Source organism: Aquarana catesbeiana, linkage group LG02 (assembly GCF_042186555.1).
Source record: "Aquarana catesbeiana isolate 2022-GZ linkage group LG02, ASM4218655v1, whole genome shotgun sequence".
Classification (NCBI taxonomy): Eukaryota; Metazoa; Chordata; class Amphibia; order Anura; family Ranidae; genus Aquarana; species Aquarana catesbeiana.
In genome coordinates, this window is record NC_133325.1 from 161,788,732 (window position 1) to 161,807,623 (window position 18,892).

The 18,892-nt window shown below is 42.9% G+C and overlaps 1 protein-coding gene across 1 annotated transcript in view; it reads right to left on the bottom strand.

Annotated features, from left to right (window-relative positions):
• Positions 1-227: 227 nt before the first annotated feature.
• Positions 228-18,892, bottom strand: part of DAZAP2 (DAZ associated protein 2) — a 40,146-nt gene continuing 21,481 nt past the window's right edge. The window contains exons 2-4 of the mRNA XM_073613710.1: positions 8,646-8,767; positions 8,191-8,433; positions 228-804 (exon numbers count right to left, since the gene is read on the bottom strand). Of these exons, the coding sequence (XP_073469811.1) occupies positions 676-804; positions 8,191-8,433; positions 8,646-8,767 (494 nt within the window). The 3' untranslated portion in view covers positions 228-675. The remainder of the gene's footprint in view (positions 805-8,190; positions 8,434-8,645; positions 8,768-18,892) is intronic.

An 18,892-nucleotide genomic window follows, 5' to 3' on the forward strand; every position in this document is an offset into this window, starting at 1 on the left:
GTTAACCACAAGTTCCTTTTGAAAAGATGCTCTAACATGTACTAAGTGAAGTACTACTGCAAAATATCAGTATCCTCAAAAGTTCAATATCTGTGATGATGCTGTACTGGATTACTGTCCGTTCTTGTCAGCACTAGCACAAGGAATTTAGATTTAACAAAAATGTTTACAGAATTTAAAATAGATGTACCAGTATTAAAGAACACTCTTCATATATGTGCACAATATTTACTTTTTGCCCTTTATGTAGCTATTATGTCCCATTAACAGTAATCTTCCAGCCCGAGTCAACAATCTGCCAAGACCTCAGGTTATCTTGAAGAACGCCTGTTCACTTACAATAAAAAGATGAAGGTATGTGCAGGAGGTAGGAAGTGGTATAAAGGGGATGCTAAGCTTTAACTGTATATATATATTTTGTATTTTATTTTACTTTAATGGACCTCCTTTTCCTATAACAGGAGTACAGAAAGCACCGAGCAGACATCCCACTTCAACTTGTGTCTAAACATCCTGTATTCTATCTTGGGTTAATATTCTAAAGCAGAACGTTGTGGGAAGTGCTCACGCAGTGAGATGTCATTCGTTGTATAAAAGAGTTAGCCCGCTTTATTTAGATTTTTTTTTTTTTTATGCCGCTTCTTTATGCCCCCCTTCCGTGCCTCAGAATCCTTCTCACCACATGGTGTAACCTCCGTCCGAGCCACCCATGAAGTAATTGCCTTTTCTTTGTGTAACCACAACATTGGCACCTTGCATGGCTGCCAGCTGGGCTGCATTTGGAGGACAGCCAGGTGGTGGTGGCTAAAAAAGAAAGAGAAAAAAAACATGAAAAATGCTTCTGAACAGGTTTACAGCGAATGTGATTTACAAAGGAATAAGAACAGCACAACTGTCTCTTCTGCTGTTATCTAATATGTAATTTACACACTACAGCATCTCTTGGTGAAAGGGCCACACTTTTTTAGTGAAAACTCTAGGAAGAAAAACATACAACTCTGTTTTCGCGAAACCCTCAAGCATTGGGACATGACCCCCACAGAAATCTATGTGGCACTACTGCACAGGCACGGAAATGGAAAACTTGCAGTACTGGATGTAAATAGCGGAACCGTGGCTGTTGGATCAAAGTAAATATGCATCTGCTGAGGGGGTGGGGTAAGTTAGGTTAGGTCAAGGGAAGGAGGCAAAAGGGTTCTTAAAGTGCACTTGTCTTTAAAATGGTTTTTAACCACTTGACAACCAGAGACATACCGATAGGTCACTGGAGTTTGAGTAGTTACACCGGGATAATGCCTGCAGCCGTACGTATCATCACGATATCGTTTTTTTCAGCCGGCGGTCAGCTTTCTTACAAAAGCAATCCTAGTGGCCAATTAGCAGCTGGATTGCTTTTAAAAGAAGAGGGAAGGGAGACCCGAGTGTTCAGTTGTTCAATTTGTAACGGCTCCGATCAGCTCTATGGCCTAGGAAACTGGAAGCAATAAGCATTTCATCACTTCCGGTTTCACTGGATGTACACAAAGCCTTAGTGGTTTGAAAAAGGCATCGGATCATACCGATCTTGGTATGATCTGAAGCTTTGAAGGGTAGAGGAGAGATCTGGGGACTGATTGAGTACCCGCCGATGCCTATTGCTATCACAGGGGATATTTTTATTCCCTGTGTTAACAATGAAAGTGATTAAAAAAAAAAAAAATTAAAAAGGGACAGTGTAAAAACAACATTTGAAAGCGCCCTTGTGCTCACGCGCAAAGGCAAACATACGCATCAGTCCCACACACGCACAGTGATCACACCACACGTGAGGTATCACTGTGAATTTTCCGATCAGTGTGACATGTTTGGTATCTATTTACTTGGGATAATATCATATTTTTTGTTACCATGGGGTTTTACATTGTGTTTTTGTGCATTAAAATAAAAAAAGTGTAAAAATTGCATTTAAAAAAGAAAATCACTGCGCAAATACCATGTGACATAAAAACGGCAACACACACCATTTTATTATTTAAGGCCTTGGTCTTAAAGTAATTTGCTAGCAAAAAATAGATTTTTACATGTAAATAAAAAGTGTAACAAAAGGCCTGGTCTTAACCACTTGCCTACCGGACCAATTCTGACATTTCTCTCCTACATGTAAAAATAATTTTTATTGCTGGAAAATTCGACAGAACAAAATGACGGCCATTGCAATTTATTATCTTGCACGGTATTTGCGCAGCAATTTTTCAAACGTGTTTTATTTGTAAAAAAAAAAAAAAAAAAGATGTTTACAGATTACATGTTTTGAGTTACAGAGGAGGTCTTGGGCTAGAATTACTGCTCTTGCTCTAACATCGCGACGATGCCTCACATGTGTGGTTTGAATGGCGTTTACATATGTGGGTGCGACTAACATATGCATTCGCTTCTGCGAGCGACCACTTGGGGACAGGGGCACTTTAATTTTTTTTTTTATTGTCATTTTACTTTTATTTTTCTAGTTTGATGCTTTCTTTTTAACACTTTTATTTATATTACAAGGAATGTTAACACCCCATGTAATAGGAATAGTGTGTGACAGGTCCTCTTCACAGTGAGATCTGGGGTCAACAAGTCTCCAGGATCCCACCTGTAGGCTGGGAAGCCTGAAATACATTTTTTTTAAAAAAAACACACAATTCTGGCTTCCCAGCCAAAGCGGCAGCATTTTTTCAAATACAGAGGCTGGGCGCAACGTCATAACATAACGCCCGGCCTTCGAACAATCATAGAGATTTCGGGGACCTTCTGGCCCGCCGGAAATCTCTACAGTCATCATCCAGGGCCAGTTGGTTCCTTCTCCGGCTTGCCGATCGCAGGGGCGAGCCAGGAGAAGCCCCGGAGGGCAGCGGAAGGGGGGGGGGGGTGTTTGACGACGTCCCCTCCCGCCGGCTGTAAGAACAATCAAGCGGCTGAATAGCTGCTATGATTGTTCTTATGGTGAAGGGAATCACCAGCTGTAAAAGAAAATATCTGAATGATACCTGTAGCTGCAGGCATCATTCAGATATCACTGCTCAAAGTCGACGACGTCATACGACATTACAAACACCCAGTGAAGTGACTGGCCTTAGGCGAGACACAGAGATGAAGCAAATCCGTCTACATTAGTTGTACCCGTTTATCAGAAGCCAAAGTACAGAATTTATAAAGATTGTCAGCTGTCAGAAAAAAAAAAAAAAAAAAGAGGCAGAGAATTAAAATTACACTCTGCCCAGCTCAGTGAAGAGAGCTCTGAGAGGAAAGGAACACTCCTTTACACAGCACACAGGAACAGAGCGGAGGCTATCAATCATAGGTTGTGTTCTGGAGCTCCCTCCCGTGTCACTTTTTTTTTCCTTGCTGTCAGGAAAGCTCATACAGATAGCAGAGGAATGAGGCAGCAGACAAAAATGACACTCTGTGCCCTGGATTGAGAAAAGTACACACTATAGAGAGATAGGCTTTGTTTTATTTCATGTCTGAGGTTTACAACCACTTTAAATAAAAGACAATAAAATACCAGTCAAGTGATCACTATGTCAGTCATGACATAAGTGATCACATGGTGAATGGAGGCTTCACAGCAGATGGCAATCCAACCTATTTAATGTAAGTAAGGTCCTTTGCTCTATCAAAGTGAATGTATAATTATAGTACTCTGATAAATTGCAGCTAGATCTTAAGTGTATGAGTGCACTAAATTGGTATAAAATAAATAAGTGACCAGCGCAACTTAATATTATAAATATAGATGATTTAGCACTGTGCAATAATCTGTGCAAAAAAACGCTGTGCAAATACGAGCTTGTGCTCAAATAAAACAATGCCAATGAACGCTCATACTATAAATATATGTAGATGATTTAGCACTGTGCGATAATCTGTGCAAAAATTGCTAAAAAATATGCAAAAAAACCCACTAAAGATGCTGTGCAAAATTGCTAAGCGCCATGAGCATTCATTGGTATGGATTTATTTGAACACAAGCTCATATTTGCACTTAGCAATTTTGCACAGCATCTTTAGCATTTTTTTTTTTTTTTTTGCGCAGTCGCAATTTTTGCACAGATTATCGCACAGTGTTAAATCATCTACATATATTTATAGTATGAGCGTTCATTAGCATTTTTTATTTGAGCACAAGCTCATATTTGCACCTAGCAATTTTGCACAGCATCTTTAGCGTTTTTTTGCAATGTCGCATTTTTTAGCAATTTTTGCACAGATTATTGCACAGTGCTAAATCATCTATATTTATAATATTAAGCTGCGCTGATCACTTTTTTATTTCAATCCAGCCTTTTTTAAAGTGACCCTGTAATTTGCTTAAATAAATCCAGCTGGGATATCCTTGCAACAAAAGAGCTACAGTATCTCACAAAAGGGAGTCTATTCCTCACATTTTTGTAAATATTTTATTATATCTTTTCATGTGACAACACTGAAGAAATAACACTTTGCTACAATGTAAAGTAGTGAGTGTACAGCTTGTATAACAGTGTAAATTTTCTGTCACCTCAAAATAACTCAACATATAGCCATTAATGTCCGCTGGCAACAAAAGTGAGTACACCCCTAAGTGAAAATGTGTCAACATTGTGTGTGGCCACCATTATTTTCCAGCACTGCCATAACCCTCTTGGGCATGGAGTTCCCCAGAGCTTCACAGGTTGCCACTGGAGTCCTCTTCCACATCTCCATGACGACACCACGGAGCTGGTGGATGTTAGAGACCTTGCGCTCCTCCACCTTTCGTTTGAGGATGCCCCACAGATGCTCAATAGGGTTTAGGTCTGGAGATATGCCTGGTCATCACCTTTACCCTGAGCTTCTTTAGCAAGGCAGTGGTCGTCTTAGAGGTTTGTTTGGGGTCTTTATGTGGGAAAACTGCCCTGCGGCCCAGTCTCAGAAGGGAGGGGATCATGCTCTGCTTCACTATATCACAGTACATGTTGGCATTCATGGTTCCCTCAATGAACTGTAGCTCCCCAGTGCCAGCAGCACTCATGCAACCACATGACACTCCCACCACCATGCTTGACTGTAGACAAGACACACTTGTATTTGTACTCCTCACTAAGGATGAGCTCAGGCGTGTTCACAACCCGCACGTGCAGAGCCTGCCAGGAAGTCAGCACTGCACAGCGCTAATCAAAGGTACTTTTTGGTCTACAGACTTTTTTGCACATATTTTTTGTTCACCATATTGTATTGAAGGACTTGTGTCTTCATGGACTTTATTATGTTACAACATTAATATTTTTCCTTATCATGCGCTACATTTTTTCCTATTTTAGGCAGTGAGACATTTCTCGATCTCTGCAGCTGCAGATCAGGAAAATGTCTCACTGCCTGCGATTAGCACTGTGCAGTGCCGACTTCCTGGCAGCTCTGCACGTGCGGGTTGAGAACACGCCTGAGCTCATCCTTACTCCTCACCTGGCTGCTGCCACACACGCTTGACACCATTTGAACCAAATAAGGTTATATTGGTCTCATCAGACCACAGGACATGGTTCCAGTAATCCATGTCCTTAGTCTGCATGTCTTCAGCAAACTGCAGGCTTTCTTGTGCATCATCTTAAACCGCTTCCAGACCAGCCGCCGCAGTTTTACTGCAGCAGATTGGCTCCACTGGGCAAAACGACGTTACCTTGCGTCACTTTGCCTTTTGGCCACTATGGAGCGCGCCTTCGGCTCGCTACCGATGCGAGTGCCTGGTGAGCGTGATGACCGCCGGGCACCCGCGATCGCTTAGGGGAGAAGAGACTGATCGTGTGTTCATACTGATTATGAACACCGGTCTGTCATCTCTCCTAGTCAGTCCTATCCCCCCAGTTAGAACACAGTGAGGGAACATATTTAACCCCTTGATCGCCCCTTAGTGTTAACCCCTTCACTGCCAGTGACATTTATACAGTAAATCAGTGCATTTTTATAGCACTGATTGCTGTATAATTGTCACTAGTCCCAAAAATGTGTCAAAAGTGTGTACCCACCGCAATATCGCAGTCCCGATAAAAATCGTTGATCACCGCCATTACTAGTAAAAAAAAAAAAAAAAAATAATAAAAATGCCATAAATCTTATCCCATATTTTGTAGGTGCTATAACTTTTGCGCAAACCAATCAATATAGGCTTATTGCAATTATTTTACCAAAAATATGTCGAAGAATACATATTGGCCTAAACTGACTAAATCGGGATATTTATTATAGCAAAAAGTAAAAAAGATAGCGTTTTTTTCAAAATTGTCGCTCTTCGCAAAAAATAAAAACCACAGAAATGATCAAATACCACCAAAAGAAAGCTCTATTTGTGGGGAAAAAGGACGTTGATTTTGTTTGGGTAACTGTGTTAACTGCAACTGTCAGTTAAATCGATGCAGTGCCAAATCGCAAAAAATGGCCTGGTCATTGAGCAGCCAAATCTTCCGGGGCTGAAGTGGTTAAAAGAGGCTTCCTACTAAGACAACAGCAATGCAGACCAATTTGATGCAGTATGCAGCGTATGGTCTGAGCACTGAGAAGCTGACCCCCCCCCCCCCCCCCCACTCCTTCAACCTCTGAAGCAATGCTGGCAGGACTCATACGTCTATTTCCCAAAGACAACCTCTGGATATGACGCTGAGCACGTGCGCTCAACTTCTTTGGTCGAGGCCTGTTCTGAGTGGAACCTGTCCTGTTAAACCACTGTATGGTCTTGGCCACCGTGCTGCAGCTCAGTTTCAGGGTCTTGGCAATCTTCTTATAGCCTAGGCTACCTTTATGTAGAATAATTATTTTTTCCAGATCCTCAGAGTTCTTTGCCATGAGGTGCCATGTTGAACTTCCAGTGATCAGTATGAGAGAGTGAGAGCGATAACACCAAATTTAAACACACCGGTGACCTTGTAACACTAACGAGTCACATGACATCGGGGAGGGAAAATGGCTAATTGGGCCCAATTCGAACATTTTCACTTAGGGGTGTACTCACTTTTGTTGCCAGCGGTTTAGACATGAATGGCTGTTTTTTTAGTTATTTTGAGGGGACAGCAAATTTACACTGTTATACAAGCTGTACACTCACTTTTGTGAGATACTGTATATTCACCTTTCTGGCAGTCCATGTTTAAACCTTCATTGCTGGACTCCCCACAAAAAAATGTTAAATTCTCCCACTCCTGATGTGAATAGGGATACCACATGTGTGCATTACTTGCTGTTTTTACCCACAGGAGGTCCCTGAAACAATAGTGCGCGTTTAGTGGTCAATTTGTCATATTGCAGGAGCACTGCAAGAACAGTCCTGCTACCAGATGTAGAAAATTAAAAATTCCAAAGGATTATTTATTAAATGAAGATAAATTTGAGGGACACAGTGTTTTTATTAAAATTAAATTCAGTAAAAAAATTCTCATGTACACTTTAAACACTTTTATGACTATGTTAAAAGGGGTTGTAAAGTCAAAAGGTTTTTTATCTTAATGCATTAGGATACAAAGCCTTCTGTGTGCAGCAGCCCCCCTCGGCCCCCCTAATACTTATCTGAGTCCCATCTTTGTCCACGTGTGTCTCGGCAATCGGAGACGCTCCCTCCTGATTGGCAGAGCCACAGTAGTGGTGCCAGTGGCTCCTACTGCTGTCAAAGTCGGCTAGCCAATTAGGAGAGAAAGGAGCCGGGCTGCAGCTCTGTGTCTGAATGGACACAGGGAGCTGTGACTCGACTCAGGTGCCCCCATAACAATCTGCGTGCTGTGGGGGCACTCAACAGGAGGGGCCAGGAGCACAGAAGAAGGACCCAACAAGAGGAAGATCTGGGCTGCTCTATGCAAATCCACTGCACAGAGCAGGTAATTATAACTTTTTTTTTTTCAATAAAAATAACAAACGAGAATTTACAATCACTTTAAATAGTAAGAAGTCCCATGGATCCCAATGCTAGTTCACAGAGCAGGAGTAGCAGCCTATTTGCCCCAGAAGGACTATTTACAATTAGTTACAGTACATGCAAGACATATGCCCCTCAATTTTCAGAAATTTGAAGCTTTCGGTGGTAACCACAGGCATAAAAAAAAAAAAAAAAAAACTGGTTTAATTTCTGTGCTAATGAGACTTTTTTGCTTTGGTTAAGAGAAGGATTGTAGCATTCTTCTAGCAGTTTTGGCAACATAAAAGTAAACAGTAAAAGAGAATACTTACTGGCACAGATGCACTACTTCCAGCACCGAACCTTGCGCCTGCATCAAACCCACCTTCCACAAGGACTGTAGAGCCATGGGGATACATAGGTCCAATTGGGTAGTAAGCCAGGGGAACAGAGGAAGCCATTTGTGCTACTGGCATTGTTTGAGGCATTGGCACATACATGGAGGTTCCAGGGTAGGGGGCAGAGAGAGTTGGCATATTAGGAGCAGGTTGGTGAACATACCCTTGGCGATAAAGCTGCAGAAAAGCAGAAAAATAGAATTGGAAAAAAAAAAATGGCAATTACAATGACAAAATGTATTTTCGGAACCCCTTAACCCAAGTAAGTATTTCACAGATTTCCTGGAAATATGAGAAAGACAAACATTTTATACAGTAATTTCATTCACAATCATTTCTCCACCTACAAAATACATCTGTGGTCCCTGTAAAGTGATGTGCTACGTTACCTCAGAATAGGCAGGAGGAGCATCTGTGTAGGGAGGAGCTTGTGGAAGATGCATGGCTTGTGGATAGACAGACTGTGGATTGGGAGTCTGGGTTGGATAGGCTGGGGCTGAAGGGTACTGGCCTGTAGAGGAAAAGCAAGGACAGATATATAGGTAAACATGATGTTATGACTGGTGTTAGTGAACTTTCAGTCACATATTAAAACATGCCATCGGGTATTTCCATATATCAAGCACCTTACACAATTCAAAAATTTGCACAATTAGCCCATCAGTCTTCTGAAACAAGTACCGGAGCCTTCCTCTAATTCCCATATGCTGGGACAAGGATCAAACACAAAAAAAAAAAAAAAAAAAAACACACAACTTGAAGCCAGCAAATATGTTCTTCCTTTAAATGCAGGTTAAAAAAAAAAATAATAAAAAGGTTAAAGCCAGTGTAGGCCTCATTTATTTACCGGTTTCCCAAAATTGTCAATAAATGGTATTGAATCCTCAAACATATCAATGTTGTCTCCCAGTGTTTTCATTTACATTCTGCCTACTAACACATGTGCAGTGAATGCTGCATTAAAGGTATGCTTCCATTGCCAGTGTGCTTATGCCATCTCCCAACTGAACTTTCAAGCCCTCAAATGACTGGCATCATGGGTTTATCACATGTTCAGCATCATGGCAATTATAAATCTAAAATAGAGGCTATGATGATGCTATCTTTGGCTGCAAAAGTATAGGAGGGTTGAGTTCCACCTAAGGATACAGTGGTCACTGTATAGGTATGTTGGCTACATGACTCATGAGAACTGTTCTTCCCTGCATCAGGGTTGCCCATGAAGAAACTCAGCCTTCACAAAATGTATAAAAAGCAGAGCCGACCATGTCTTAAAAATGTTATCCACTGGTTTAGATTAGGGGTCTCTAAAACTATGCTCCGTGGGACAATATGCTCTTGCGGCCCACTGAAAGATTTTATCTGGTTCTCTAATGTAAAGGGTGACTCTGATAGGGAACTTTGATGGGGACTCTTTTGTTCGGTGTCATATAAAGTGAATTATACAAAAAATACCACAATTAAAATATTCATTTAAATTTGAACTGTTCATGTATAAAAACAGATTTTTTTTTGGCCCGCAAATATTTTTTAAACAAATACAATGGGACCCTTGTACTGAACAGTTTGGAGACCCCCTGGCTTCAAATATGGTCATGGTAATGAAAAGTAGAAGTATAATGTATTGTTACCAGTGAGCACTTCTATTGAGTAATGACTGCTGCACAACTTTGCTGCCACCTTCAAGTGAATGGACGCTGCCAAAAGAAAGATGGGAATCCTTGCTCAGGCATAATCCACCCATAACCCACCCTAGCTCTACACATCTTCAGTTTTCTAGCAAGCCATGAACAACAAAGGAAAAAAGGGTGGGATCCCTATCTCCTGTGATGTACTTAGAGAAAAAGATTTTGCAGATGAGCCATTTTCTCTATTGTACATCACAGTACAACAGGGTATCTCCATATTCATTACAATAGGGATGTCTCAAAGCACTGAAAATGAGGGGATGGCAACAAGACAACAGACCCAATGAACCAAAACAGAACAGGTGAGAATCTCACACAGCTGCCTGCAAGGACCAGGTAGCAGCCTTACAAGCTTGAGCTGCAGAAGCCCGATGTTAGAGTTACTAGATTTGGGAGCTGAGTGATCCATCCTAAATTGAGGTTCCACCGAGTCAATGACCGGTGGAATATGCATGAAACCTTGTATGAATGCACATACCAGGGTATGAGAAACAATGGGTCTTTGTAAAAAGAACCACCAGGACCAAAAACTGTCCTTTGATACTTGGAACCCAGGGCCAGACTCTGGTCAAGACTGTTTGAAGAAAAGCCAGGATGCTGCCCACAGTGTGCTTACAAGGGTGAAGCCTCATGCCTCATACTATGCAAAAGAAGACTTCCAAGTTAATCACCTTCCTATTTTTCAGAAGGGTGGGAATAACCCAGTCAAAGACACCCTTGTCTCTCAAGACCCTGGCTTCAAACAGCCATGCAATTAAAGCCAACGATCGTAAAGAAAACTGGAAAAAAAAAAAAATCGGACACCGTGATCGAAGGTCTGGTTCATCTGCCAGCCTCCATGGATCGCCCACTGACAAGTTTATGATGTCAGAGTACCATGTTCTACTGGGCCAGGTCAGTGCAATCAAAATCACTGAAATCCTTTCTAAGTGTATCCTGTAAAGCAGACAAGGTAGAAGCTATTGCAGAAGAAAGGCATAAATTAAATAGAACTGTCCCCATGGTGTCACCAGAGCACCCACCACAAATGCTTGAGAATGCCTTGTCCTGGATATGTATCTATCCAGCTTTACATTGAATCTAAACGCTAGACGATCCACATCCAGCATTCCCTATCTCCAACAGAGTACCATGAACCAGTGTTAATTTTGGCAGCAAATTTCGATTTAGTCTTAGGACTAAAATGGCATTTTAGTTTTCGTCCCATGTTAGTCTTTTGCAAGTGTTTTAGTCACAGTCTTTGACTAAAATGCCATTTTTAGTTTTAGCCCCATTTTACTCATCATATTTTATTCGACTAAAATCTCCAGTACATTTTAGTCAAATAAAATCGAATGTGTTTAGTTAAATTGTAATGCATTATTTAAAGCAGAGCTCCGCCATTTATTTATTTTTTTTTTTTTTAAGTCAGCAGCTACAAATACTGCAGCTGCTGACTTTTAAAATATCTACCTACCTTACCTGTCCAGGGCGCCAGTGATGTCAGCATCCAAAGCCGATCTGTCCCTCGGCTGTCGGGTGCTGCTGCCACCATCCTCGCTAGGGGAATCAGGAAGTGATCAGGAAGCCTTGCGGCTTCACTTCCTGGTTCCCTACTGTGCATGCGCGACTCGCGCTGCGCTATCCCACTGGTCCCTGCTGTTTTCTGGGACCCACGTGTATCCCTGAATACAGCGGGGGGGGTAAGTGGCGTAGATACCCGCGGGTGGCATAGGTATATGCCCAGAAGTGGGAGCAAAATACTTGTATTAGACAGGTATTTGCTCCCCCCTTCCCGGAGGGGAGGAGGAACCGGAAAGGCAGAAGTTCCATTTTTGGGTGGAACTTCGCTTTAAGCATTAACTTCTAGAACTTCCAAACCTATTAAATACTTCTGGAGTAAACAAAAAAAAAAATCTATCATTTTATTATTTATGGTATTAAGGTTTTAACAAACTCACAGACACAGATTTAGCCACTCTGGATGGTCTGAGGAGGCCAATAATGCTGCACAGTGCTTTGATCGGTGGTCTGTAAAGCTGCAGAGTGCTCTGGACGGTGTTCTGAGGGATGGCCTGTAATCCACAGTGCCCTGGATGCCACTGGCAGTGGTCAGAGGAGGCCTGTAAGTTGCACAGTGTGCTCTTGACAGATGGTGGTCTGAGAGGAGAGGAGGCCTCCTGTCATTGTAATATACCACAATTGTTATTAGTGTACACTCACAGTCTGCTCTGGGTGCCTGGTGGTGCTATCATCTCCTCAGGAGTCAGGACTCGGGAGGCCTGGCTGGCCTGTGCTGCACAGTAATGCTCTCACTTTCAGGTCTCTGGCAGTCAACTCGTCACAGTGCACTTGCTTGCTGGGAGCGGATTGCAGAAGCAGGTGGAGCTCCGTGAAAACCGGAAGTTAGTTCACGAGGGTAAACATCCTCGTCTTATTTTTTCGATCTGAATTTCGTCATAGTATTTGTCAATGGACGAAAATGTGCTGTACTTTCGTCACTGTAAAAATGCCACTGACTAAATCTTTGACTAAACGTTTTTGTTGACGAAATTCACACCACTTGAACACCCCTTTGTAAAGAACCTATTGCCCTGGATTCAGTCATTGACAGCCGAGGAACTCTGCTTGCAACACGGTACACCGTGAATGTGTATAGGGACAGGATGGGAATAAGCAGTGCGACTTCCAGTTCCGCCTGATAGTTGTATGCCACTGCTGTGACATTTTGCCACTGGACTCTCATCCATAGACCCACCTCAAGTGTGCCAACCAATGCGTCAGAGCCAAATTTCCCTTAGTTCAGGGAAGTTGCAACTGTATTTTTTTGTCCCATGCTGCCAAGACATTCCGTTGAAGGTTCCTGGACAGAAATTGGGCAAAGGGTATTTGAAGTAGGCAACCATCCTCCCCAGAACCCCCATGCGGACACGTATCGAGGAATGTGATAAAGCTCAAATTGATTCCATGTGACCTTACAGCGATAGATATTTGTCTTGAGGGTAGGAGTACTTTCCACTGGACTGCGTTCAAGATCAGGCCCAAATATTCCAGTCACTTAGATGGAACTAAGGCCGATTTTTGGAAGTTCAGGATCCACCTCAACTCAATCTCTAACAGTCTGCACTGTTTGATTCACATTGAATTTCAGGAGTAAAAGCAGACTGCTCCCTTAAAAGAAGGCTGTCCAGGTATCCCACAACCAGAATACCCTGGGTACGCCGGAGACACAAGACCAGGTAACTGGAGAATACTTTGGGAGTCATGGAGGGGGGGCGGGGGGTGCAGGGCTACAAATTGAACATTTTAGCCCTCCGCTGCAGGAATCGTTGAGGAGATCAGGAAATTGTGATATATAAACAACCTGGACATTTATGCCAGAAAGTTCCTTGGGATAAAGGCGACCCCCGAATGTACAGATTCCATGCAGAACTGCCGAGTCCTTTGAGAGCCAAAATGAGACGAACATCTCCATTTGGCAAGGGAATCGTGAACAGGTGTGAATAGAAATCATTACACTTTTCTCTGTCTGAAACCAGAGCAAGTCCTCCCTGTGAGAGCAGGCAACTGAATGCCAGAAAAAAAGGCTGTCATCTTTTGCAGATTTAAAGGAACATTTGAGAGCATAAAGGGTGTGTGGGGTGGCGTTTTGAAATTCCAGCTTGTAACCCTGAGCCACCCAATTGTCTTCAATCACCCTGTTCCATACGTCCACGAAGGCCAGCAATTGTACCCCCACCCAAGTAAGTGGGGGCACTCCATTGAGAGGAGGACTTCTCCCCAGGCTTTGAGGGTTTTTAAGTTTAGGGCTTTTTTGGAATTGGGATTGGAGCTTAGACTTAAAACCTGAGGCCTGTGGCTGACGAAAGGAATGCTTCTAGGAAGAAGATGACGACAGGTTTTTGCACAATAGATTTTGCCTTCTTAAGGGGTAACAAAGTATTCTTACCCACAGTTACTTTTTAGATGCAATCATTCAAGGAAGAGTTGAAAAAACATCCTCCCTGAAAGAGTAATCACTCAACTTTTTTCTTGAAAGGCAGTTTAATCATAGTATCCCTTGCATGTGCACACACTTTAATCATAGTATTCCTTGCATGTGCACACACTTTAATCATAGTATTCCTTGCATGTGCACCGATAAAATGTCCAAACGATAAAGATGTTGAATGGAGTCCTTTAAACTAAATTCACACATATATAGGTCCAGGAATATGTGTAAAATTGCACACATTCCGTCCCCACAGCCAAAACGTGCTGCACTTTACCCGATGCGCTGGGGTGCCATCTTCTTTTCAAAAAAAATTTCAAAAATCACGTATTGCAGAGTTAATAATCATATGGGATGACTGAAAGCTGACTGCATCACGAGAGAGGAGCTCCTCCTTCGTAGCTGGATGCAGACATCATCCTGGCAAAGCGTTCTGAAGATTTTGGCGTGGCAAAGATGCCAGAATTAAAGGACAAACTAGGCATGCATAGATAGAGGTCATCAGCTTAGATAATGAAAAGGTAAAAGCTTTTTTAGAACTATACTATTATGGATTTAATGTATGTATGATGCTCTTTCATATGTGGAAAAGTTTGCAGAAACTTTAACTGCCAGTGCAATTACTAATGGCAACTAAGACGTTTAAAGCCATCTCTGGGCACAACTTATACTTAAACTAAGGTTTCAAATATTGGCAGATTCTGGTGGACTGAAGTCTTGATTTATGCATCTGATACTCAAGAGACACCAAGAAAATTCAGATAGTATTTGGACAGGGAGACTGGACAAGGCAAAATTTAAAGCGGTTGTAAAGTTTACATTTTGTTTTGTTTATTAAAATAAACTGGTTTATACTTACCCACTCTATGCAAGGGTATTGCACAGAACAGTCCCTTACCTCCTCTTTTAGGGGTTCCCCGGCAGGGGCCCTCTGCTCCTCCCCTTGTGTGTGTGCCCCTGTTGCAAGCCACGTGCTATGGGAGCACAAGTGTGGGGGCACTCCCAAGCTGGGCTGTGAGCATCTATAGACACATAGAATGCAGCTCGGCACCACCCCCTCTTCACATGATCAGACTGACAGCAGTAATAACCAAAGGCTCCCTGTGCTCTCAGTAAAGCCTGAGAGAGTAGGAAGAGGGGAGAGAAGACCTGCAGCCAGGCACTGTGCTGGATCGATAGAGGAGTCAGGTGTTAGGAAGGGGGAGGGAGCAAACAGTGTAAGTTTTTTTTGTTCTAAGAGCCCTTGCACACTGGGGCGGTTTGCAGGCGCTATTGGGCTAATAATAGCGCCTGCAAACCGCCCCGAAAGTGCCGCTGCTGTCATCCCAGTGTGCAAGCCCCGAGGGCTTGCACACTGGAGCGGTGCACTGGCAGGACGGTAAAAAAAGTCCTGTCAGCAGCATCTTCGGAGCGGTGAAGGAGCGGTGTGTATACCGCTCCTTTACCGCTCCTGCCCATTGAAATCAATGGGACGGCGCGGCTATACCGCCGGCAATGCGCCTCTGCAGAGGCGCTTTGCGGTGGTATTTAACCCTTTCTCGGCCGCTAGCGGGGGGTAAAACCGCCCCGCTAGCGGCCGCATACCGACGGTAAAACGCCGCTAATAATAGCGGCGTTTTACCGCCGACACCGCCCCCCGCCCCAGTGTGCAAGGGCTCTTAATGTCGAGAATGCATTAAAGAGAAACTATACTCAATTTGGCTGCAGCATCCTGGAGCTCCCCGCCCAGCCCCTGAGATCTTCAGGCAGCTTGTCGCAGATGAATTCAGTTACATTCAGCCGTTCCTTCAGAGCACATGCCCTGGTGACACCACCGACTGCTGCTCACTAGAATATCTCCTAAACGGTGCACATTTTGGAGATATTAATTTAACAGGTAAGCTTTATTATAGGCTAACCTATAGGTAAAAAAAAAAAAAGTTTACTACCACTTTAAGGTGAAAAACTTTTAACGTTTAGAATCACTTTAAAGATTGGGGTGGTGGGGGTTGAGTTCCATCTCACAGCAACTAGGTTATATACGCTTTGTACAGGTTTTCTAGCTCAGTTAATGAGCAACTAGCTTCTTATATTTTCTTCTTTTCTATTTCTGGAAAACACACTCTTTTTTTACTTTTTAATATGGGGGGATAAAAATAACCATCTTTATTTTCTTTTCAAAATATCTAGGAAGAAACACTTTGTTTATTACGCAACAATGGGAGGTAGCTGTTTACTTCTTGTTCATTTTGCCTGCGACACCTGTACAGCATATTAATCCAAGCCAGTTGTTGAGAGTAGCGTGCATAGAAACTTGATCAATCCCCCAAGGCTTCCCTTCAGGCAGCACAGAGGGCCTATGTGCTGCTTGGCAAAGAACCATCCAGCAAGGAATCCACATCTCAGGTCAGAAACACAGCACAGAATTTATTAGAAAATGCTGCGTCAGCCTTTCTGCCATGGAATAGAACTGATATATACACTCATTTTTCACTGTTTAAAACCTATGGTGCTAAAGAAACCAGTAGTCAGAGATGTTTCTGCAGTATGACGTAGCACAGTCACGCCGTTCTGCAATCTCAGCACTTCCTAATGCTGTACAAACCTAACCAACACAAGATGTATGGAGCTCTGGAAGGGAATTAAATGACTGAACTGGGCAAACACTTGACTGGCATTCTGCCTGCTTTTTTTTCTGCCTGTGTTAACTAAGGACAAGCACGTTGCAAATACAAGAAAGAAAACCCAGCAAGTTAAAGCAAGAAAACTTGAATGATTTTTGCAGCAAGGTGTTCATATAACAAGTTGAAAGAAGGTTTGTGAATTCTTATAGGCTACAATTCAAAAAACAAAATCTATTGCCTCGAATAGGCTCAGTTCACACCAGTACGTTACGTTGACGTGCACTTTGTGAAAATGGAACATGCTGCATTTAAACAGTGCAACACATTATGAAACATCACAGTTCCCTGCAATGCACATTCTTCAGTCTGTTTGGAAAAAAATAAAATAAAAGTTGATTTTTAATAAAAAGACACTGATCTGTCCAGGGATCCAGCACTGTCCTCACCCAGGCCATTTTTTTCGCCAGGGTTTGAGTCCCCCAGCACCATGTTTACTGTGAGAAGCTGGCTGTGACTGCCTGCGGCTTCACACGGAACACGTGAGAGAGTCATGCTCCCCTTTGTGAATGGACCCACAAGCCTCCAGGGACCCAACGTGTTCTAGAAGATTGCTGACAGAGAAGAATAGGGTATGAACTTCTGCTCAGATAGGCGATCTGAACAGAAGTGGGAGCGGGTACCTGCCGAAACTAGTTACTGCTCCAAAAAAAAACAAAAACAAAAAAAACCACACCCCTCCAAAACAGAGATGATGGGTTAAGGTGGAACTATACAGGTGAAGTTCTGCTTTAAAAAGGAAGAAAAAAAAATAAAATAAATGTAATACATTTTGGCTCCTGCTGTGAACAAAAAATCCTGTACATCAAGGAAACATTAAAAAATACCCGCCAACGCAATACACTACAAAACAGATGTCAACTGTGTATTTAATGTCAAAAGGTTGTGACCTGTCCACACAATTTTAAAAGGATGCACCAACATGCCCCCATCCCAATAGGTACAAAAAAATGAGAGGATAGAAACGAGACTTTGCATGAGGCATGTTGGTGGATGTGTCAACTCAATGGTATATGCTATGATATGATATTTGGGGTAGGTCCAGTACATAATTATATCCACAGAGAGTTTACAAAGTAAAATGGTAGAAAAGTTTAATAACATAGATCCTTGAGCCAAATACAATCAAGAATGGACACATCTTAGGCCACAATTGAGCATGTTATAAACAGTATATTGAAAAGCATAATTCAAATACTAATTATACAGTTGCAAGAAAGAATACATTGTACAGAAAAAAGATATGTGCATCAGTAGTTGTTAACTCAACGGGTTTCTTGGCTTATAACCAATTATCAGGAGTCTGATGCAAATTGACTGCATTGAAACAATGAAACATCTGTTAGTATACGGACAAATATATAGAGAAAAGATATAATGAAACTGTAAATTTCTATAATACTCACAAGTAATGCATTGGTCAGTATTGACCTATAAACTAGAATGCAGCATTGGTCTGGGTCTACAAAGCCTCCCCCGGGGTTGAGGCAGAGAGTACGCCCCAAGGAACCGTCGGCTGCGGCTAGCCAAATTGACCAAAGCGCCCATAAGGGCCGCCCGGGGAGGAAAACAACGAGGCCGTGAAACACTGGAATGACTGTGGAGAAAATGAGAAGAGGTGTGTGGGCTTAGGACTGAATGTGAAGGGTAAAAGTAAATTGGAAAGGTGAAAGCCTCAGCAGATAATCAAGAGGTGAGTAGGTGTGTGTGTGTGGAGAGAGAAACCAGAAACCAAGGAGGAGTGTTAAAGTATGAGTGGGATAGAGTGTGTGAGCAACTATGAGGCCACTACTGATGTATATAAACCAGAGTGGAAGTGTGCAGGAGAGTTACCTGTATGGTGAGAGTGCCGGGCCGGGCCAGATGCCCCAAATCCATGGCGAGACCTCAAGGCAACCGGCCAAAGACCGCCGTTAAATGCCGCGGACCAGGGGCGTGCTCACGCCAACGTCATGTGTGGGCGTGAAGACGCGACGGGGGGGACGTATGCGGCCGCCTCCCATCTCCGCAGCACTTTAGCCCAGGGATGGTAAACCACTGAGGATCCCGCAAAGCCGCGGCCAATGGCGCCGCAAACGGGACGTGGAAACATGATGCCGATGCGCCAAGGTCAGGGCCCGTCCCCGTCATATGACCGGACGGGTGACAGGTCAAAAACTGGGCGCATCGCAACCCCGGGAAATAGACTCGATTGATCCCAGCACCAACTGCATGTTGGAAGTGACTAGACAGAAATACATGAACTACAATGAAAAATGATAATTCGTAAAGAACGAAAATAGGAAAGCAAAAAAAGGAAAAGAAAAACTAAACGAGAA